Source organism: Nerophis lumbriciformis, linkage group LG26 (genome assembly GCF_033978685.3).
Source record: "Nerophis lumbriciformis linkage group LG26, RoL_Nlum_v2.1, whole genome shotgun sequence".
Classification (NCBI taxonomy): Eukaryota; Metazoa; Chordata; class Actinopteri; order Syngnathiformes; family Syngnathidae; genus Nerophis; species Nerophis lumbriciformis.
In genome coordinates, this window is record NC_084573.2 from 5284944 (window position 1) to 5309215 (window position 24272).

The 24272-nt window shown below is 44.8% G+C and overlaps 3 protein-coding genes across 4 annotated transcripts in view; 1 reads left to right on the forward strand and 2 right to left on the reverse strand.

Moving 5' to 3' along the window:
* The window catches only part of LOC133624010 (uncharacterized), a 93406-nt gene that overhangs the window by 16804 nt on the left and 52330 nt on the right, over window positions 1-24272 (forward strand). The window lies entirely within an intron of this gene.
* The window catches only part of LOC140679856 (uncharacterized), a 127027-nt gene that overhangs the window by 6320 nt on the left and 96435 nt on the right, over window positions 1-24272 (reverse strand). The window contains exon 1 of one of the 2 annotated variants that reach the window (XM_072916207.1): window positions 659-1091. The exons of the other annotated variant lie outside the window; for it this stretch is intronic. Within the exon in view, the coding sequence (XP_072772308.1) occupies window positions 659-761 (103 nt within the window). The 5' untranslated portion in view covers window positions 762-1091. Of the gene's footprint in view, window positions 1-658; window positions 1092-24272 lie in introns of those variants that run through there. 2 annotated transcript variants of the gene reach the window in all.
* Window positions 4426-24272, reverse strand: part of LOC140676656 (uncharacterized) — a 310270-nt gene continuing 290423 nt past the window's right edge. Inside the window, exon 3 of the mRNA XM_072916164.1 lies at window positions 4426-6176. Coding sequence (XP_072772265.1) covers window positions 5164-6176 — 1013 coding nt within the window. The 3' untranslated portion in view covers window positions 4426-5163. The remainder of the gene's footprint in view (window positions 6177-24272) is intronic.

Sequence of the window (24272 nt, forward strand, 5' to 3'; positions counted from 1 at the left end):
CACCTCGGGATCCCCCGGGAGGAGCTGGACGAAGTGGCTGGGGAGAGGGAAGTCTGGGCTTCCCTGCTTAGGCTGCTGCCCCCGCGACCCGACCTCGGATAAGCGGAAGAAGATGGATGGATGGATGGTATGACTCGGTCGGGGTTTGAACTCACAACCTACCCAACTCAGGGCGGACACTCTAACCACTAGGCCACTGAGTAGGTGGATGTAGTAGGTGTTGTAGTAGGTTAATGGCTGCACCAATATGAAGGAAATAACAGGTCAGTATAGCTTTTACACACATAAATAACTTGTCAAACCTGCCAGCTAGCAGGCTAGGTTTACAGCGTCAGTTACCATGGTAACTGACTCTGACTTTGTCTTACCTCTCGTATTTTTGGAGGTAAAACTCTCGAGGAGTTTGCACTTAACCTGCTCTCTGGAATATTCCCCCGGTGACTGTGTGAGTTTTGTGTAAACATGTTGATACACATTGTTACACACTGAGAGGAACATCAACCTCTCATAAATATTGTCTCGTTTTTATGAACAACATAACACAATCAGTGCATCATCCTCACATGACAATTCATCTTCCTATAGACAATGTATTCAAGAATAGTGTTAATAATAAATATAAAGTTAGTAAAGATGTGAGAGTAAGAAGTAAACAAACCCGTTCTGTGTAACACAACTTGATGTTTTTCATGTTGTCGCTCCTTCTCCTCTTTTGTTGGACAAAGTTCCTCCTCGTACTCTGCTATCGTTCTTTCGCACATTTTCACACAATCACAACACTTTACACTCACACTTGATCTCTGCTTAGCGATGTGTTTTCATCACTTCCGCCTCTCTTTGTTAGCAGCTAACACGCTAAGCTAACTAGCAGGCTAAGCTAGCTCGAGAAGCATCAAAGTGCGCTCAGACTAATATAACCGGATGCAAACAGTTATTAACGATGTTTACTCTATTTAATAGAGTGTAATAAAGGACATATATGTGTACATGGACGCACAGATTAAGAACACTGAACTGTGACGACTGCAATAACGTCTTCACCGTCAGACGCCATCTTGCTTTGTCCTCGCCGTGTTTGGTTCGCGCGCAGTGTTGTCAGATCTCGCGAGAGAAACAAGTAACCAGCTCTTTTCCAGATCTCGCGAGAGAAACAAGTACAACCAGCTCCCCACCCCCGGTACAACTATTTTATTATATACTATTTACTTATTCTGAAAATAAAAATAAACTTGTCCATTCTACATTTTCAAAACAAAGACATACAACTTATTTTCTTAAAAATATTTAAATATTTAACAATGTATTGAAACGACAGTAGCATAAGGAAAGAAAAAAAAGAAACAAAATAAATATTACACTCATGATATTATTTTTGTCTTTGATGCTAATCGTTTTTATAATGTATTTTAGAATGTGGGAGGTTTTCATCCATCCATCCATTTTCTACGGCTTGTCCCTTTTTGGGGTCGCATGGGGTCGCTGGAGCCTATCTCAGCTGCATTCAGGCGGAAGGCGGGGTACACCCTGGACAAGTCGCCACCTCATCACAGGGCCAACACAGATAGACAGACAACATTCACACACTAGGGACCATTTAGTGTTGCCAATCAACCTATCCCCAGGTGCATGTCTTTGGAGGTGGGAGGAAGCCGGAGTACCCGGAGGGAACCCACGCAGTCACGGGGAGAACATGCAAACTCCACACAGAAAGATCCCGAGTCTGGGATTGAACCCAAGACTACTCAGGACCTTCGTATTGTGAGGCAGACGCACTAACCCCTCTTCCACCGTGCTGCCCCTACTATTTACTTATTCTGAAAATAAAAGTAAACTTGTCTATTTTACATTTTCAAAACAAAGACATACAACTTATTTTCTTGAAAATATTCAAATATTTAACAATGTATTGAAACAACAGTAGCATAAGGAAAGAAAAAAATAAAATAAATAAATATTACACTCATGATATTATTTTTGTCTTCGATGCTAATAGTTTTTAGAATGTATTTTAGACTGTGGGAGGTTTTCATGTTCTTTTTACATTTCCTTTGGCATTATATATATTATATCTATCTATATATTGTCATGTCTGTGTAATCATGTTTTGTCTTAGTCATGTTTTTTTGTAGACTCTTTAGTTTCTGGCTTTTCACTCCCTTGTCTTGTTTCCATGATTACCCATTAGTTTCACCTGTTCCACGTTTGGACTCATTGTGCACTCTTGTTTGTCACCATAGCAACCCATTAGTTTTCACCTGTCACGTCACGCACCTGTTTCACGTTTTGAGTCACGCACCTGTTTTCGTTAATCATGTCTGTAGTATTTAAGTTCATTGTTTTTCAGTTTGTCTTTCTGGTGACATCTCCACATTTATGCTTCTGCACATTTCTGACTCTTTTTTTCATGTCCATCGTTCACGCTGCTCCTTTTTGTCCATACCAATTAAGTTTTGTTTATTATTGCCACAGTTAGTGTTTTTTGTTGTTCATAGTTTTTGCCTATGTGCAAGTGTTTGGTTTCATAGTTTGTTCTCCGCCATTGTGCGCGCCTTTTGTTTACTTCCTTGTTTTGTATTTATAGTGTTTAAATAAAAATGTACCTTCATTCCCGTCTCGCCCGAGCCAACTTTCCGTTGCCTTCGAGAAAAACTAAACCCCAGGACCAAGTCATCATATATATATATATATATATATATATATATATATATATATATATATATATATATATATATATATATATCCATCTTCTTCCGCTTATCCGAGGTCGGGTCGCGGGGGCAGCAGCCTAAGCAGGGAAGCCCAGACTTCCCCCTCCCCAGCCACTTCGTCCAGCTCTTCCCGGGGGATCCCGAGGCGTTCCCAGGCCAGTCGGGAGACATAGTCTTCCCAACGTGCCCTGGGTCTTCTCCGTGGCCTCCTACCGGTCGGACGTGCCCTAAACACCTCCCGAGGGAGGCGATCGGGTGGCATCCTGACCAGATGCACGAACCACCTCATCTGGCTCCTCTCGATGTGGAGGAGCAGCGGCTTTACTTTGAGCTCCCCCCGGATGACAGGGCTTCTCACCCTATCTCTAAGGGAGAGCCCCGCTACCCGGCGGAGGAAACTCATTTCAGCCGCTTGTACCCGTGATCTTGTCCTTTCGGTCATAACCCAAAGCTCATGACCATAGGTGAGGATGGGAACGTAGATCGACCGGTAAATTGAGAGCTTTGCCTTCCGGCTCAGCTCCTTCTTCACCACAACGGATCGATACAGCGTCCGCATTACTGAAGACGCCGCACCGATCCGCCTGTCGATCTCACGATCCACTCTTCCCTCACTCGTGAACAAGACTCCGAGGTACTTGAACTCCTCCACTTGGGGCAGGTGCATTATCTGGCACAACACCTGGAACCTGACGCTGCAAGGTGCGTGTGTGTGGGGGGTGGGGGGGTGGGGGTTGGAAGTAACTGGGGTGTATATTGTAGTCCTGGAAGAGTTAGTGCTGCAAAGGATTCTGGGTATTTGTTCTGTTGTGTTTATGTTGTATTACTGTGCAGATGTTCTCCCAAAATGTGTTTGTCATTCTTGTTTGGTGTGGATTCAGTGTGGCGCATATTTCTAACAATGTTAAAGTTGCTTATACGGACACTCTCAGTGTAAACTGTATTGCTGTTGATGAAGTATGCGTTGCATTTACATGAGTGTGCTACAGGAGCCGCTCATATCTTGTGACAAGGCGGGCACGTTGCTAGAAGGGATGAAAAGCGGACGTGACGTCAGCTCGTAGAGGACGTTAAAAGCAGTGCCTGTAAGACACGCCCCCAAGACTGTGGAATACGAGATATAATTACTGATGAACACCTTCGTTCTATAATGAAGGTTGCCTCAGCTCAAAGTCTGAGCCCCGACGTTAATGAACTAGCATTCAAGAAAAGATGGCAGGTATCTGGCTTGGGCACATCAGATTAGATCAGTGTGTTGCGAACTGAGCAGTTTAAAGTCCTGAATGGTTGGTTTATTCATTATTTTATTTTCAAATTTATTAGCCTGTGGAAAAAATTAATGTTGATGTTTACCTCAGAAGGCTGCAAATAGAAAAGAGGCATTCAATTTTTATTTAAATTGTATTTGATGTGCCATTGATATTTTTTAATTATTATTATTATTATTTGAAACTCGATTTTGCATGTCACTATAAAGTTATATAAGCCTTGCTTGTTCAATATTCAATGCAAAACTTGTTTGTGTCCCTATCAAAAAGGTTAATTTGTTCAACCTTGGCCTTCCTTTGTTTAGTTTTAAATTTTGGCCCACTCTGTATTTGAGTTTGACACCCCTGCTCTAGATGATGAAGTAAGCTGGAAACTACATGTAAGTCATATAAAGAAAACATTTAAAGATTGACTGCGATAATAAATAGAATAAGATACATACCCACAAATATTAACTACATTTATTGTACCCAACTTTAGTTGAAGCATACATTGTTTATTGCATAAAGGTCTGGGGACATACATATAAAACAATCACACAACAATATTCATATTACACAAGAGAGTAATAAAGACAATTAATAGAATGGATTATAGAGACCCAACTAATGATTCATAAAGTCACACATTTTAAAATTGTATAAAGGACAACTGCTCAAATGATGTATAAAGTAAATAATAATATGCTTCCAGAAGTGGTCCAGAAGATGTTTCAGATGTGAACCAGTAAATATGAACTAAGAGGGATTTATGTGTACTCAAAAGCAAAGGTATGAACACATGTAAAACAAATGTGTATATCATATAAAGGAGTTCATCTATGGAATCATCTACAATTAGAAAATAAAATATGTAACACTTCATTATTTAAAAAAACATACATAAAACACTATTATGAATAAGTAAAAAAGTGAATTATGAATATCTACACTTAAAATGTTTATTGTATGTAACATATTTTATGTACTGTTTATTCTCACCTTTTCAGCCAAATTGTTCTGTTCATTTTAAAGTACACAAATGTGTATATTAACTCATGTACTTGACTGAAATAAAAGCACTAATCTGAAGTATTTACTCTATATATGTTATAAGCATAATAACAAGATTGTGTTACACACACAACAATGATGTCACACATGTTATATGTGCTGATGTTAGAAATTTTATTTCAAATCCTGCATCTTCATTTGCTGCTGCTGTTCTCACCAGCACACTTGTGTTTCTTACACTGGTACTTATAGGAGAATCTTTCACCACACACACTGCAACTCAACACTTTCTCTCCTGTGTGTGTTCTCATGTGTACTTTAAGAGTGGTTAGGTAACGGAAGCCTTTGTTGCAACTTGAACAGGAGTATAGTTTTTCACCAGTGTGTGTTCTCATGTGTTCTTTTATATTGCGACTTAGTGCAAAACTTTTACCACATTCTAAGCAGGGAAAAGGTTTTTCTCCAGTGTGTATTCTCATGTGTTCTTTTAAATTGCGACTGTGTGCAAAACTTTTACCACATTCTAAGCAGGGAAAAGGTTTTTCTCCAGTGTGTATTCTCATGTGTTCTTTTAAATTGTGACTTTGTGCAAAACTTTTACCACATTCTAAGCAGGGAAAAGGTTTTTCTCCAGTGTGTATTCTCATGTGTTCTTTTAAATTGTGACTTAGTGCAAAATTTTTACCACATTCTAAGCAGGGAAAAGGTTTTTCTCCAGTGTGTGTTCTCATGTGTCTTTTTAGACGACAATGGTATTTAAAAGTTTTGTCGCAGTGAGAACATGTAAGGTGTGTGTTGTCAGTGTGACATGTCTTATAATCTTTAGAGTCTTCATCATCAGTGTCAGGAGAGTGTGACGTTGTGTCCTCACTATCTGATAGTGGAGCTAAGAGCTTGTCTGCTTGTGATCCTCCACAGTGGTCTCCATCAGCTTCTGTTGTCATGTGTTGAGTTGAGCTGCTGCTTGGAGGCTCCGCCTCTCTCTTCTCCTCACTCTCACCTTTGACCTCATCACCTTCACTCTTCACACTGATGAGGTGTCTCTTGTCTTCCTCTATGAAGTGGGGGGACAGCCGCTGTTTTTCTTCATCTTTAATGTGGGGGGGCTGTGGCTCCTCTTCTTTCACGTGGAAGTGCTGTGACCTCTTCTGCTCCACACTGGAGGACCCCTCCTGCTGCTCAGGTGGACGATATTTTTCACAGACGTCTGCAGGACACAAGAAGACAAACACATGCTGGGATCGAAATAGATACGATTTTACCAATTCAGATTTCATTTTCGATTCTGCTTTTACGATTTGGTTATTTGTGGACTCACTTTTGCTTTCACATTCAGTAAAAAGGAGAAGAAACAGGTCGATTAGCATCAACTTTGACTAGTTGAGAAGTAACATGAGCGTACAAAGCCAACAGTGAGGTCTTAAGAGGCACAGATTTTACGGGTCCTCCATGAGGTGCCAGAGGACCCTAAGCATCTGCTTTGAAAATATCTATAAAATAAAAATATTTTTGGAAAGAAATTAACAAAATACTACACGTTATTTTGTGGCAATTACAAAAGAATGTCCAGTATAATTCTCAGGGCATTCAATCAATCACAACTGGACTGTTAAACTGAACATATATACATAAATATACAGTATATATATATATATATATATATATATATATATATATATATATATATATATATATACATACCCCGCCTTCCACTCGATTGTAGCTGAGATAGGCTCCAGTACCCCCGCCACTCCGAAAGGGATAAGCGGTAGAAAATGGATGGATGGATATATATACATATACACATGCATATATACTGTCACGATCAAAAGTTTACGTACACTTGTAAAGAACATCATGTCATGGCTGTCTTGAGTTTACAATCATTTCTACAACTCTTATTTTTGTGTGATGTAGTGATTGGAGCACATACTTGTTGGTCACTAAAAACATTCATGAAGTTTGCTTGTTTTATGAATTTATTATGGGTCTACTGAAAATGTGAGCAAATGTGCTGGGTCAAAAGTATACATACAGCAATGTTAATATTTGCTTACATGTCCCTTGGCAAGTTTACCTGCAATAAGGCACTTTTGGTAGCCATCCACAAGCTTCTGCTGGAATTTTTGACCACTCCTCTTGACAAAATTGGTGCGGTTCAGCTAAATTTGTTGGTTTTCTGACATAGACTTGTTTCTTCAGCATTGTCCACACGACTTTGGGAAGGCCATTCATGCAGCAGGTGATGTGTCGTGAACGTTGTCACAACTTGTTTAGAAAGTTGTTGTTTTTACTGGGATGTTCACTTCTCCTTTATTTAACTGCAAACTGTATCAGTGTTCAATTAACATCAATACTAGCTCAAATGTTTTGTCATCTCATTGAATTGAACACTGGCTGTGAAGATTGTGTATTCGATGTGAGAGGTGTCACTAGTCTTTATTTTTGTTGGCCAAACTGTTGCACTGAACTACAAGGAGGCGTTGTTGGAGAAGAACAAAGCTTGTTTATTAGACTTCATCTTCATTAGCCAAACTGCTTTGAGTTTTATATTAATATCAAAAAGTAAACGCCATGATTTAATTGTGTTTTTTTCATGTCACAAAGGTGTTATATGTTTGACATGACATATTATGCCATGAAATATATATTCCTGGGTCTTCCCCGTGGCCTCCTACCGGTTAAACGTGCTCTAAACACCTCCCTCGGGAGGCGTTCAGGTGGCATCCTGACCAGATGCCCGAACCACCTCATCTGGCTCCTCTCGATGTGGAGGAGCAGCGGCTTTACTTTGAACTCCTCCCGGATGGCAGAGCTTCTCACCCTATCTCTAAGGGAGAGCCCCGCCACCCGGCGGAGGAAACTCATTTCGGCCGCTTGTACCCGTGATCTTGTCCTTTTGGTCAAAACCCAAAGCTCATGACCATAGGTGAGGATGGGAACGTAGATCGACCGGTAAATTGAGAGCTTTGCCTTCCGGCTCAGCTCCTTCTTCACCACAACGGATCGATACAGCGTCCGCATTACTGAAGACGCCGCACCGATCCGCCTGTCGATCTCACGATCCACTCTTCCCTCACTCGTAAGCAAGACTCCTAGGTACTTGAACTCCTCCACTTGGGGCAGGGTCTCCTCCCCAACCCAGAGATGGCACTCCACCCTTTTCCAGGTGAGAACCATGGACTCAGACCTGGAGGTGCTGATTCTCATCCCAGTCGCTTCACACTCGGCTGCGAACCGATCCAGTGAGAGCTGAAGATCCTGGCCAGATGAAGCCATCAGGACCACATCATCTGCAAAAAGCAGAGACCTAATCCTGCAGCCACCAAACCGGATCCCCTCAACGCCTTGACTGCGCCTAGAAATTCTGTCCATAAAAGTTGTGAACAGAATGGGTGACAAAGGGCAGCCTTGGCGGAGTCCAACACTCACTGGAAACGTGTCCGACTTACTGCGGACCAAGCTCTGACACTGATCGTACAGGGAGCGGACTGCCACAATCAGACAGTCCGATACCCCATACTCTCTGAGCACTCCCCACAGTACCTCCCGAGGGACACGGTCGAATGCCTTCTCCAAGTCCACAAAGCACATGTAGACTGGTTGGGCAAACTCCCATGCACCCTCAAGGACCCTGCCGAGAGTATAGAGCTGGGCCACAGTTCCACGACCAGGACAAAAACCACACTGTTCCTCCTGAATCCAAAGTTTGATTATCCGGCATAGCCTCCTCTCCAGTACACCTGAATAAACCTTACCGGGAAGGCTGAGGAGTGTGATCCCACGATAGTTGGAACACACCCTCCAGTTCCCCTTCTTAAAGAGAGGAACCACCACCCTGGTCTGCCAATCCAGAGGTACCGCCCCCGATGTCCACGCGATGCTGCAGAGTCTTGTCAACCAAGACAGCCCCACAGCATCCAGAGCCTTAAGGAACTCCGGGCGGCTCTCATCCACCCCCGGGGCCTTGCCACAGAGGAGCTTTTTAACTACCTCAGCAACCTCAGCTCCAGAAATAGGAGAGCCCACCACAGATTCCCTAGACACTGCTTCCTCATAGGAAGACGTGTTAGTGGGATTGAGGAGGTCTTCGAAGTATTCCTTCCACCGATCCACAACATCCGCAGTCGAGGTCAGCAGAACACCATCCGCACCACACACGGTGTTGACAGTGCACTGCTTCACCTTCCTGAGGCGGCGGATGGTGGTCCAGAATTGCTTTGAAGCCGTCTGGAAGTCGTTTTCCATGGCTTCCCCGAACTCCTCCCATGTCTGAGTTTTTGCCTCCGCGACCACTGAAGCCGCACACCGCTTGGCCTGTCGGTACCTGTCCGCTGCCTCCGGAGTCCTATGAGCCAAAAGAACCCGATAGGACTCCTTCTTCAGCTTGACGGCATCCCTCACCGCCGGTGTCCACCAACGGGTTTTAGGATTACCGCCACGACAGGCACAAACTACCTTGCGGCCACAGCTCCAATCAGCCGCCTCGACAATAGAGGTGCGGAACATGGTCCACTCGGACTCAATGTCCAGCACCGCCCTCGTGACATGTTCAAAGTTCTTCCGGAGGTGGGAATAGAAACTCTCTCTGACAGGAGACTCTGCTAGGCGTTCCCAGCAGACCCTCACAATGCGTTTGGGCCTGCCAGGTCTGTCCGGCATCCTCCCCCACCATCGCAGCCAACTCACCACCAGGTGGTGATTGGTAGAAAGCTCCGCCCCTCTCTTCACCCGAGTGTCCAAAACATGAGGCCGCAAATCCGATGACACAACTACAAAGTCGATCATGGAACTGCGGCCTAGGGTGTCCTGGTGCCAAGTGCACATATGGACACCCTAATGTTTGAACATGGTGTTTGTTATGGACAATCTGTGACGAGCACAAAAGTCCGATAACAAAACACCACCCGGGTTCAGATCCGGGCGGCCATTCTTCCCAATCACGCCTCTCCAGGTTTCACTGTCGTTGCCAACATGAGCGTTGAAGCCAACCAGTAGGACAAGAGAATCACCCGGGGGAGCACTTTCCAGTACTTCCTCGAGTGTATCCAAAAAGGGTGGGTACTCTGAACTGCTGTTTGGTGCGTAAGCACAAACAACAGTCAGGACCCGTCCCCCCACCCGAAGGCGGAGGGAGGCTACCCTCTTGTCTACTGGGTTGAACTCCAACGTGCAGGCTTTGACCCGGGGGGGCAACAAGAATTTCTACCCCAGCTCGTCACCTCTCACTGCGTGTGGAAGAGAGTCCAACCCCTCTCGAAAGAACTGGTTCCAGAGCCCTTGCTGTGCGTCAAGGTGAGTCCGACTATATCTAGCCGGAACTTCTCTACCTCGCGCACTAGCTCAGGCTCCTTCCCCCCAGCGAGGTGACGTCCCACGTCCCAAGAGCTAGCTTATGTAGCCGAGGATCGGACCGCCAAGTGCCCTGCCTACGGCTGCCGCCCAGCTCACAATGCACCCGACCTCTATGACCCTTGCTATGGGTGGTGAGCCCATTGGAGGGGTGACCCACGTTGTCTCTTCGGGCTGTGCCCGGCCGGGCCCCATGGGGACAGGCCCGGCCACCAGGCGCTCGCCATCGTGCCCCAACTCCGGGCCGGGCTCCAGAGGGGGGCCCCGGTGACCCGCGTCCGGGCGAGGGAAATCTGAGTCTTTGTTGTTTCATTCCCATAGAAGTCTTCGAGCTGCTCTTTGTCTGATCCGTCATCGAGGACCTGTTTGTCTTGGGAGACCCTACCAGGGGGCATGAAAGCCCCCGGACAACATAGCTCCTCGGATCATTGGGACACAGGAGTGGAGCTCCTGCCTCGAAATAAAATAATATTTGTTTATAATAATGTTTATTGTTTGTATATCCTGTAATCATGTTTATTTTGTTTGTGTGTATGTCCTATAATCATGTTTATTGTGTATGTCCTATAATAATGTTTATTGTGTGTATGTCCTATAATAATGTTTATTGTGTGTATGTCCTATAATAATGTTTATTGTGTGTATGTCCTATAATAATGTTTATTGTGTGTATGTCCTATAATAATGTTCACCTATAAAACACCATAGTTAAAGGTCAGTTATTTTCATGTTGCTGCTGACATTTAAACGTGTCCTCTTAAACCAGAGCACTTAATTTCAATGTTTTTTTTTTAAATATTGGAGATTTCATTGGACTTTTCTTATATTAATTTCAAGGCTTTTATTTTTTTTCTTGTCTCAAAACCCCTCTTAGGTTGGGATCCTATAATACAAAACCTACTTTTTTTTCTTGTTGGTATCTGTTTTTGTGTATTTGGATTCAGGAATTGTCTTTTTTTTTTAGAATGCTTTTCGATCCGAAACGATACAGTTAGTTGAAAATTCACTGCATAAAAATTATGTTAAAAAAATGCAGTGCTGAAAAATGTGCTGCTTCAAAAAGCAAGACTCACTTCCGTTAAAAGTCTAAAACCACCTTCCGGGCTACATTATACACCCCCCTCCCCCCTCTAACCCCGCCCACCTCAACCGACGCACGGAGGGGAGAGGGGGCGGTGTTTGGTGGTCGCGGGGGTATATAATGTGGCCCGGAAGAGTTAGGAATACAAGGGATTCTGGGTATTTGTTCTGTTGTGTTACGGTGCGGATGTTCTCCTGAAATGTGTTTGTCATTCTTGTTTGGTGTGGGTTCACAGTGTGGCGCATATTAGTAAGAGTGTTAAAGTTGTTTATATCACCACCCTCAGTGTGACCTGTATGGCTGTTGACCAAATTTGCCTTTCAGTCACTCACGTGTGTATGCACCGCTGCTCCCCTCACCTCCCAGCGGGTGAACAAGGAGATGGGTCAAATATAGAAGACAAATTTTGCTGGTACTTTAACTTTACATAAACACAACAGAACAAATACCCAGAATCCCATGCAGCCCTAACTTTTCCAGGCTACATTATAAACCCCCGCCCCCTACCACCAAACCCCGCCCACCTCAACCGATGCACGGAGGGGGCGGGGGGTTGATGTGTAGGTGAGCAGGGTTGAGGGGCAGGGTTTGGTGGTAGCGGGGGGAGGGGGGGTGTATAATGTAGCCCGGAAGAGTTATGGCTGCATGGGATTCTGGGTATTTGTTCTGTTGTGTTTATGTTGTCTTAAAAAAACACATTAAACAAACACATTTCTCCCGAAATGTGTTCGTCATTCTTGTTTGGTTTTGGTTCACAGTGTGGCGCATTATTAGTAAGAGTGTTAAAGTTGTTTTATACGGCCACCGTCAGTGTGACCTGTATGGCTGTTGACCAAGTATGCCTTGCTGTTACGTACGTGTGCAAGCAGAAGCTTCATACAACGTGTGGCTGGGCCGGCACGCTGTTTGTACAGGTTGTAGAGGGCGCTAAATGCTGTACCATCACGTCACGCCCTTAATATTATTGTTAAGGTGAAATTCGGAGAATATTTGCCCCGGGGAGAGGCACTGAAATCCGGAAGTCTCCCGGGAAAATCGGGAGGTCGGCAAGTATGCAGCTGAGCCGCATCAGAGTGATCAAAGAGCCGCATGCGGCTCCGGAGCCACGGGTTGCCGACCCCTGATCTACAACAACCCACACTCATAGACATCTTACGTCAGAGCCCTACGGCAACTCTGGAGGGACAAAACTCCTCCTCCTTACATAATACTCTGAGGTAACTTGGGACACCCTGAACTGTTTGTTACAATCATGTGTCTGAGTACACATATTAATCAAAATTAATCTAACACGTCATGTTCATGTTAATAATAAATATAAAGTTAGTAAAGATGTGAGAGTAAGAAGTAAACAAACCTGTTCTGTGTAACACAACTTGAGGTTTCTTGAAAACAGCCTCCAGAAGTTGACGTAGTCTCTTGTTCTCTTCTTTTGTCCGAGAAAGTTCCTCTTTGTACTCTGCCATCGTTCTTTCGCACATTTTCACACAATCACAACACTTTACACTCACACTTGATCTTAACTAAGCGATGTGTTGATCAAATCCGCGTCTCTTTGTTAGCAGCTAACAAGCTAAGCTAACTAGCACGCTAAGCTAACTAGCACGCTAAGCTAACTAGCATGCTAAGCTAACTAGCGCGCTAAAACAAGTAGCAAGCTAAGCGGGCCTAATAATGTCCAAAGTTGACTGAGACGAGTGGAGTTTATCCTGACACGGAGGATGAATAAAGTGTAGTTAGTAGCGATGTGAGGAGATGTGCCGAGGCTTAGAAGCGTGTGTGGAGTAAAAGAGGACTTTGCTGCAAAGCGCATATCCTCCACGCATGCGTCACTTAGGGGCGGGGCCAAAGAGTCATAGTGATGGGCAAGTCATGAACGATTCATTCTAAATGTATGTTTTCATGGTGTCTACACAAAAAAGCACGGCATCAAATGATCCATCCATCCATGTATTTACTGCGTGTCCCTCTCGGGGTCGCGGGGGGTGCTGGAGCCTATCTCAGCTGCATTCGGGCGGAAGGCAGTGTACACCCTGGACAAGTCGCCCCCTCATCGCAGGGCCAACACAGATATCAATCAATCAATCAATCTTTATTTATATAGCCCTAAATCACAAGTGTCTCAAAGGGCTACACAAGCCACAACGACATCCTCGGTACAAAGCCCAGACAGACAAGTATATAAACTGTATTTGACTTTAAATCAGATAAATATCATTCAACAACAACACAATTTGCAGACTATAATTACTGGTTTGCTGGTTTTACTGGTGTAAAATTCTGCATCCGAGAGATCACAACCATTGCAGCCATGCGTCCAAAACGTAACATCATCTTGCAGGGACATAAGGACAAGCAAAAGTAAACCTTTTGTCCAGGAATCTCAGGATACAGATTCACAATACAAGCACCATGTTTGCACCAGAACACACACATATAGATCAGGGGTTGGCGCAGTAAGCCTCCTCAGAGAACATCATACAACTGGGGCATCCACTACTCCTTGAAAAAAAGGTTTTCTGCACAATAAACACAACTGTTGGATTCCCCCCAACCCTTGTACTCCATTTACTCTCTCAACATATGAATTAAAATACATTCTACATTTATTCAGCATTCCTTTATGTTTTATTGACTTTTCCTATTGTCGTGCAGTGGATAAAGGACATAACTTTTTTATTGTTTTAGTTTTTTTTACATCTACCCCGAAATATTATGGGCCAGATTACTACACTGGATGATGGACCACACCATGCACATTAACATATGGAATGTAGCCCATGTCAGCTCATCATGGGTCTGTCGCAAGGGGAGGGAATCGCACAAAATCTTGCAATTTGGTCAAAAACAGTAAATTAGCTCCGCTTCTTCCTACTCCTTCTCGGACATGTCCAAGTGTTAATCTGTGATGTACTTCAATAAAACGTTAAGCGTGTTGGGAACAAACTGTGCCAAACAACAATAATAAACAATACAGACTTTCCCTAATGTTAGAACACAAAACAAACATGGAGGCATAGCAACAAGTTTATGTGAATTAGAAACGTTAAAAAATAAAATAAAATCATATCACAGTTATTGGGACCAAAATATCACGGTTATCATAAATTATCACGGAATTGTCAAATGTGCTCAAAAATAACTAATACCTTGAAATATTTTAACGAAGTGTTATTTGAAATAGATTAACACGTGTAAAAAATTAGCAACACACCTATATAATATACTTTCCTTAGCAGAACAAACATTATAAATATTGTTCTAGTATTATATGAGTTTTAAAATATGTTTTTATTTTATATGTTTTAATTTGTAAAGGTTTTAGAGTGTTTATTGTTAAAGGCAAAACGCGTGTTGTTTGTAAGATGTTAAAGGTGAACATTATCACCAGACCTATGTAAGTGTCAATATATACCTTGATGTTGCAGAAAAAAGACCATATATTTTTTTAACCGATTTCCGAACTCTAAATGGGTGAATTTTGGCGAATTAAACGCCTTTCTAATATTCGCTCTCGAAGCATCGGGAAGCAATCCGCCATTTTCTCAAACACCGAGTCAAATCAGCTCTGTTATTTTCCGTTTTTTCGACTGTTTTCCGTACCTTGGAGACATCATGCCTCGTCGGTGTGTTGTCGGAGGGTGTAACAACACCAACAGGGACGGATTCAAGTTGCACCAGTGGCCCAAAGATGCCAAAGTGGCAAGAAATTGGATGTTTGTTCCGCACACTTTACCGACGAAAGCTATGCTACGACAGAGATGGCAAGAATGTGTGGATATCCTGCGACACTCAAAGCAGATGCATTTCCAACGATAAAGTCAAAGAAATCTGCCGCCAGACCCCCATTGAATCTGCCGGAGTGTGTGAGCAATTCAGGGACAAAGGACCTCGGTAGCACGGCAAGCAATGGCGGCAGTTTGTTCCCGCAGACGAGCGAGCTAAACCCCCTGGATGTCTTGGCTCACACCGTCCCTTATGCCACCGAAGATGATCAAGAGAAGAATATCGACCCTAGCTTCCCTGGCCTGCTGACATCAACTCCAAAACTGGACAGATCAGCTTTCAGGAAAAGAGCGCGGATGAGGGTATGTCTACAGAATATATTAATTGATGAAAATTGGGCTGTCTGCACTCTCAAAGTGCATGTTGTTGCCAAATGTATTTCATATGCTGTAAACCTAGTTCATAGTTGTTAGTTTCCTTTAATGCCAAACAAACACATACCAATCGTTGGTTAGAAGGCGATCGCCGAATTGGTCCTCGCTTTCTCCCGTGTCGCTGGCTGTCGTGTCGTTTTCGTCGGTTTCGCTTGCATACGGTTCAAACCGATATGGCTCAATAGCTTCAGTTTCTTCTTCAATTTCGTTTTTGCTACCTGCCTCCACACTACAACCATCCGTTTCAATACATGCGTAATCTGTTGAATCGCTTAAGCCGCTGAAATCCGAGTCTGAATCCGAGCTAATGTCGCTATAGCTTGCTGTTCTATGCGCCATGTTTGTTTGTGTTGGCATCACTATGTGACGTCACAGGAAAATGGACGGGTGTATATAACGATGGTTAAAATCAGGCACTTTGAAGCTTTTTTAGGGATATTGCGTGATGGGTAAAATTTTGAAAAAAACGTTGAAAAATATAATAAGCCACTGGGAACTGATTTTTAATGGTTTTAACAATTCTGAAATTGTGATAATGTTCCCCTTTAAACATCAAAAGCTTGGGAGAATAGCGTCTTTTGTTTAACGTCCAACCCCCTGAAGTCCTCACGCAATTACGGAAAATAAAGAACTATACATTCAGAAAACATATTTAAACTCGGAAAAAACTCTGTTAAAGCACAGTCTTCCGAGGTATTCCTCTAATATAGAACAATCATTCTATTCTAAGAGACCACAGTTTGTAGGGTCAATGTGCACAATTAAGTAACTTAATTGCTTAGACAGCAATTGTCATGTCTGTGTAATCATGTTTTTGTTTTAAGTCATGTTTTTGTTTAGTTATAGGAATCTTTGGTTTCTGGCTTTTCACTCTCTTGTCTTGTTTGCATGATTATCCATTAGTTTCACCTGTTCCACGTTTGGACTCATTGTGCACTCTTGATTGTCACCATAGCAACCCATTAGTTTTCACCTGTCACGTCACGCACCTGTTTCACGTCTTTAGTCACGCACCTGTTTTCGTTAATCATGTCTGTAGTATTTAAGTTCAGTGTTTTTCAGTTTGTCTTTCTGACGACCTCACACCACATTTATGCTCTGTCCATTCCTCTAAGATCCTGCTTCATGTCCCTTGTCAAAGTAAGTTTTGGTTCCATGTTTATAGTCTTTTTGTTTTTCATAGTTTGTTCTCCGCCACTGTGCGCGCTTTCATTTATTCCTTTTTTTTGATAATAATAAATCATGTACCTTAATTCCCGTCTCGCCCGTGCCAACTTTCCGTTGCATCCTGGAAAAGCTCACACCCCGGACCAAGTCCTGACAGCAATTTGTTTGTATAAATTTAGATTGGGGTATGCGGTTTCTTTATGGGCAAAGACGTTAAGGTCTCTTGTTTTCATGTTAGCATTTCAGCTTCGAAAAATAATATAAGCCACTGGGAACTGATTTTTAATGGTTTTAACCCTTCTGAAATTGTGATAATGTTCCCCTTTAAAATATTTCAAGGTATTAGTTATTTTTGAGCACATTTGACAATTCCGTGATAATATATGATAACCGTGATATTTTGGTCCCAATAACTGTGATATGATTTTATTTTATTTTTTAACGTTTCTAATTCACATAAACTTGTTGCTATGCCTCCATGTTTGTTTTGTGTTCTAACATTAGGGAAAGTCTGTATTGTTTATTATTGTTGTTTGGCACAGTTTATTCCCAACACGCTTAACGTTTTATTGAAGTACATCACAGATGAACACTTGGACATGTCCGAGAAGGAGTAGGAAGAAGCGAAGCTAATTTACTGTTTTTGACCAAATTGCAAGATTTTGTGCGATTCCCTCCCCTTGCGACAGACCCATGATGAGCTGACATGGGCTACATTCCATATGTTAATGTGCATGGTGTGGTCCATCATCCAGTGTAGTAATCTGGCCCATAATATTTCGGGGTAGATGTCAAAAAAACTAAAACAATAAAAAAGTTATGTCCTTTATGAGGGAGGCGTTCATGACAGAAAATAATGAAGAACCACTGCACGACAATAGGAAAATTCAATAAAACATAAAGGAATGCTGAATAAATGTAGAATGTATTTTAATTCATATGTTGAGAGAGTAAATGGAGTACAAGGGTTGGGGGGAATCCAACAGTTGTGTTTATTGTGCAGAAAACCTTTTTTTCAAGGAGTAGTGGATGCCCCAGTTGTATGATGTTCTCTGAGGAGGCTTACTGCGCCAACCCCTGATCTATATGTGTGTGTTTTGGTGCAAACATGGTGCTTGTATTGTGAATCTGTATCCTGAGATTCCTGGACAAAAGGTTTACTTTTGCTTGTCCTTATGTCCCTGCAAGATGATGTTACGTTTTGGACGCATGGCTGCAATGGTTGTGATCTCTCGGTTGCAGAATTTTACACCAGTAAAACCAGCAAACCAGTAATTATAGTCTGCAAATTGTGTTGTTGTTGAATGATATTTATCTTATTTAAAGTCAAATACAGTTTATATACTTGTCTGTCTATCTGTGTTGGCCCCGCGATGAGGTGGCGACTTGTCCAGGGTGTACCCTGCCTTCCGCCCGAATGCAGCTGAGATAGGCTCCTGTACCCTCCGCGACCCCGAAAGGGACACGCGGTAAATAAATGGATGGATGGATCATTTGTTGCCGTGCTTTTTTGTGTGGACACCATGAAAACATACATTTAGAAGGAATCGTTCATGACTTGCCCATCACTATGACTCTTTGGCCCCGCCCCTAAGGGACGCATGCGTGGAGGATATGCGCTTTGCCGCAAAGTCCTCTTTTACTCCACACACGCTTCTAAGCCTCGGCACATCTCCTCACATCGCTACTAACTACACTTTATTCATCCTCCGTGTCAGGATAAACTCCACTCGTCTCAGTCAACTTTGGACATTATTAGGCCCGCTTAGCTTGCTACTTGTTTTAGCGCGCTACTTAGCTTAGCATGCTAGTTAGCTTAGCTTGTTAGCTGCTAACAAAGAGACGCGGATTTGATCAACACATCGCTTAGTTAAGATCAAGTGTGAGTGTAAAGTGTTGTGATTGTGTGAAAATGTGCGAAAGAACGATGGCAGAGTACAAAGAAGAAGTTTCTCGAACAATAGAAGAGAATAAGAGACTAGGTCAACTACTGGACGCTGTTTTCAAGAAACCTCAAGTTGTGTTACACAGAACAGGTTTGTTTACTTCTTACTCTCACATCTTTACTAACTTTATATTTCATCATTAACATGAACATGACGTGTTAAGTTAATTTTGATTAATATGTGTACTCAGACACATGATTGTAACAAACAGTTCAGGGTGTCCCAAGTTACCTCAGAGTATTATGTAAGGAGGAGGAGTTTTGTCCCTCCAGAGTTGCCGTAGGGCTCTGACGTAAGATGTCTATGAGTGTGGGTTGTTGTAGATCAGGGGTCGGCAACCCGCGGCTCTGGAGCCGCATGCGGCTCTTTGATCACTCTGATGCGGCTCAGCTGCATACTTGCCGACCTCCCGATTTTCCCGGGAGACTTCCGGATTTCAGTGCCTCTCCCCGGGGCAAATATTCTCCGAATTTCACCTTAACAATAATAATAAGGGCGTGCCGTGATGGTACAGCATTTAGCGCCCTCTACGACCTGTACAAACAGCGTGCCGGCCCAGCCACACGTTGTATGAGGCTTCTGCTTGCACACATACGTACAGTAACAGCAAGGCATACTTGGTCAACATCCATACAGGTCACACTGACGGTGGCCGTATAAAACAACTTTAACACTCTTACTAATAATGCGCCACACTGTGAACCAAAACCAAACAAGAATGACAAACACATTTCGGGAGAAATGTGTTTGTTTAATGTGTTTTTTTAAGACAACATAAACACAACAGAACAAACACCCAGAATCTCATGCAGCCTTAACTCTTCCGGGCTACATTATACACCCCCCCTCCCCCCGCTACCACCAAACCCTGCCCCCTCAACCCTGCTCACCCACACATCAACCCCCCCACCCCCTCCGTGCATCGGTTGAGGTGGGCGGGTTTTGGTGGTAAGGGGGGGGGGGGGGTGTATAATGTAGCCCGGAAGAGTTAGGGCTGCATGGGATTCTGGGTATTTGTTCTATTGTGCTTATGTTAAGTTAAAGTTAAAGTACCAGCGAAATTTGTCTTCTATATTTGACCCATCCCCTTGTTCACCCCCTGGGAGGTGAGGGGAGCGGTAGGCAGCAGCGGTGCCGCGCCCGGGAATCGTTTTTGGTGATTTAACCCCCAATTCCAACCCTTGGCGTACCACTAGGTCAGGGGTCGGCAACCCGCGGCTCCGGAGCCGCATGCGGCTCTTTGACCACTCTGATGCGGCTCAGCTGCATACTTGCCGACCCTCCCGATTTTTCCGGGAGACTTCCGAATTTCAGTGCCCCTCCCGACAATCTCCCAGGGTAACCTTTCTCCAATTTTCACCAGGACAACAATATTGAGGACGTGCCGTGATGGCACTGCCTTCAGTGTCCGCTTTACCACCACACTGTCTGCGTGACGGCCCAGTCACATGTTGCATTTGGCTTCTGCATACACACGTGAGTGACTGCAAGGCATATTTAGTCAACAGCCATACAGGTCACACTGAGGGTGGTGATATAAACAACTTTAACACTCTTACTAATATGCGCCACACTGTGAACCCACACCAAACAAGAATGACAAACACATTTCGGGAGAACATCCGCACCGTAACACAACAGAACAAATACCCAGAATCCCTTGTATTCCTAACTCTTCCGGGCTACATTATATAGCCCCGCGACCACCAAACACCGCCCCCTCTCCCCTCCGTGCGTCGGTTGAGGTGGGCGGGGGGTGTATAATGTAGCCCGGAAGGTGGTTTTAGACTTTTAACGGAAGTGAGCCTTGCTTTTTGAAGCAGCACATTTTTCAGCACTGCATTTTTTTAACATAATTTTTATGCAGTGAATTTTCAACTAACTGTATCGTTTCGGATCGAAAAGCATTCTAAAAAAAAAGACAATTCCTGAATCCAAATACACAAAAACAGATACCAACAAGAAAAAAAAGTAGGTTTTGTATTATAGGATCCCAACCTAAGAGGGGTTTTGAGACAAGAAAAAAAATAAAAGCCTTGAAATTAATATAAGAAAAGTCCAATGAAATCTCCAATATTTAAAAAAAAACATTGAAATTAAGTGCTCTGGTTTAAGAGGACACGTTTAAATGTCAGCAGCAACATGAAAATAACTGACCTTTAACTATGGTGTTTTTATAGGTGAACATGATTATAGGACATACACACAATAAACATGATTATAGGACATACACACAATAAACATGATTATAGGACATACACAATAAACATTATTATAGGACATACACACAATAAACATGATTATAGGACATACACAATAAACATGATTATAGGACATACACACAAACAAAATAAACATGATTACAGGATATACAAACAATAAACATTATTATAAACAAATATTATTTTATTTCGAGGCAGGAGCTCCACTCCTGTGTCCCAATGATCCGAGGAGCTATGTTGTCCGGGGGCTTTCATGCCCCCTGGTAGGGTCTCCCAAGACAAACAGGTCCTCGGTGACGGATCAGACAAAGAGCAGCTCGAAGACTTCTCTGGGAATGAAACAACAAAGACTCAGATTTCCCTCGCCCGGACGCGGGTCACCGGGGCCCCCCTCTGGAGCCCGGCCCGGAGTTGGGGCACGATGGCGAGCGCCTGGTGGCCCGGCCTGTCCCCATGGGGCCCGGCCGGGCACAGCCCGAATAGGCAACGTGGGTCACCCCTCCAATGGGCTCACCACCCATAGCAAGGGTCATAGAGGTCGGGTGCAGTGTGAACTGGGCGGAAGCCGTAGGCAGGGCACTTGGCGGTCCGATCCTCGGCTACATAAGCTAGCTCTTGGGACGTGGAACGTCACCTCGCTGGGGGGAAGGAGCCTGAGCTAGTGCGCGAGGTAGAGAAGTTCCGGCTAGATATAGTCGGACTCACCTTGACGCACAGCAAGGGCTCTGGAACCAGTTCTTTCGAGAGGGGTTGGACTCTCTTCCACACGCAGTGAGAGGCGACGAGCTGGGGTAGAAATTCTTGTTACCCCCCCCGGCTCAAAGCCTGCACGTTGGGGTTCAACCCAGTAGACAAGAGGGTAGCCTCCCTCCGCCTTCGGGTGGGGGGACGGGTCCTGACTGTTGTTTGTGCTTACGCACCAAACAGCAGTTCAGAGTACCCACCCTTTTTGGATACACTCGAGGGAGTACTGGAAAGTGCTCCCCCGGGTGATTCCCTTGTCCTACTGGTTGACTTCAACGCTCATGTTGGCAACGACAGTGAAACCTGGAGAGGCGTGATTGGGAAGAATGGCCGCCCGGATCTGAACCCGAGTGGTGTTTTGTTATTGGACTTTTGTGCTTGTCACAGATTGTCCATAACAAACACCATGTTCAAACATTAGGGTGTCCATAAGTGCACTTGGCACCAGGACACCCTAGGCCGCAGTTCCATGATCGACTTTGTAGTTGTGTCATCGAATTTGCGGCCTCATGTTTTGGACACTCGGGTGAAGAAAGGGGCGGAGCTTTCTACCAATCACCACCTGGTGGTGAGTTGGCTGCGATGGTGGGGGAGGATGCCGGACAGACCTGGCAGGCCCAAACGCATTGTGAGGGTCTGCTGGGAACGTCTGGCAGAGTCTCCTGTCAGAGAGAGTTTCTATTCCCACCTCCGGAAGAACTTTGAACATGTCACGAGGGCGGTGCTGGACATTGAGTCCGAGTGGACCATGTTCCGCACCTCTATTGTCGAGGCGGCTGATTGGAGCTGTGGCCGCAAGGTAGTTGGTGCCTGTCGTGGCGGTAATCCTAAAACCCGTTGGTGGACACCGGCGGTGAGGGATGCCGTCAAGCTGAAGAAGGAGTCCTATCGGGTTCTTTTGGCTCATAGGACTCCGGAGGCAGCGGACAGGTACCGACAGGCCAAGCGGTGTGCGGCTTCAGTGGTCGCGGAGGCAAAAACTCAGACATGGGAGGAGTTCGGGGAAGCCATGGAAAACGACTTCCAGATGGCTTCAAAGCGATTCTGGACCACCATCCGCCGCCTCAGGATGGTGAAGCAGTGCACTGTCAACACCGTGTATGGTGCGGATGGTGTTCTGCTGACCTCGACTGCGGATGTTGTGGATCGGTGGAAGGAATACTTCGAAGACCTCCTCAATCCCACTAACACGTCTTCCTATGAGGAAGCAGTGTCTAGGGAATCTGTGGTGGGCTCTCCTATTTCTGGAGCTGAGGTTGCTGAGGTAGTTAAAAAGCTCCTCTGTGGCAAGGCCCCGGGGGTGGATGAGAGCCGCCCGGAGTTCCTTAAGGCTCTGGATGCTGTGGGGCTGTCTTGGTTGACAAGACTCTGCAGCATCGCGTGGACATCGGGGGCGGTACCTCTGGATTGGCAGACCAGGGTGGTGGTTCCTCTCTTTAAGAAGGGGAACTGGAGGGTGTGTTCCAACTATCGTGGGATCACACTCCTCAACCTTCCCGGTAAGGTCTATTCAGGTGTACTGGAGAGGAGGCTATGCCGGATAGTCGAACCTTGGATTCAGGAGGAACAGTGTGGTTTTTGTCCTGGTCGTGGAACTGTGGACCAGCACTATACTCTCGGCAGGGTCCTTGAGGGTGCATGGGAGTTTGCCCAACCAGTCTACATGTGCTTTGTGGACTTGGAGAAGGCATTCGACCGTGTCCCTCGGGAGGTCCTGTGGGGAGTGCTCAGAGAGTATTGGGTATCGGACTGTCTGATTGTGTCTGTCCTCTCCCTGTACGATCAGTGTCAGAGCTTGGTCCGCATTGCCGGCAGTAAGTCGGACACGTTTCCAGTGAGTGTTGGACTCCGCCAAGGCTGCCCTTTGTCACCGATTCTGTTCATAACTTTTATGGACAGAATTTCTAGGCGCAGTCAAGGCGTTGAGGGGATCCGGTTTGGTGGCTGCAGGATTAGGTCTCTGCTTTTTGCAGATGACGTATGTCCTGATGGCTTCATCTGGCCAGGATCTTCAGCTCTCACTGGATCGGTTCGCAGCCGAGTGTGAAGCGACTGGGATGGGAATCAGCACCTCCAGGTCTGAGTCCATGGTTCTCGCCTGAAAAAGGGTGGAGTGCCATCTCTGGGTTGGGGAGGAGACCCTGCCCCAAGTGGAGGAGTTCAAGTACCTAGGAGTCTTGCTTACGAGTGAGGGAAGAGTGGATCGTGAGATCGACAGGCGGATCGGTGCGGCGTCTTCAGTAATGCGGACGCTGTATCGATCCGTTGTGGTGAAGAAGGAGCTGAGCCGGAAGGCAAAGCTCTCAATTTACCGGTTGATCTACGTTCCCATCTTCACCGATGGTCATGAGCTTTGGGTTATGACCAAAAGGACAAGATCACGGGTACAAGCGGCCCAAATGAGTTTCCTCCGCCGGGTGGCGGGGCTCTCCCTTAGAGATAGGGTGAGAAGCTCTGCCATCCGGGAGGAGTTCAGAGTAAAGCCGCTGCTCCTCCACATCGAGAGGAGCCAGATGAGGTGGTTCGGGCATCTGGTCAAGATGCCACCTGAACGCCTCCCGAGGGAGGTGTTTAGAGCACGTTTAACCGGTAGGAGGCCACGAGGAAGACCCAGGAATATATATTTCATGG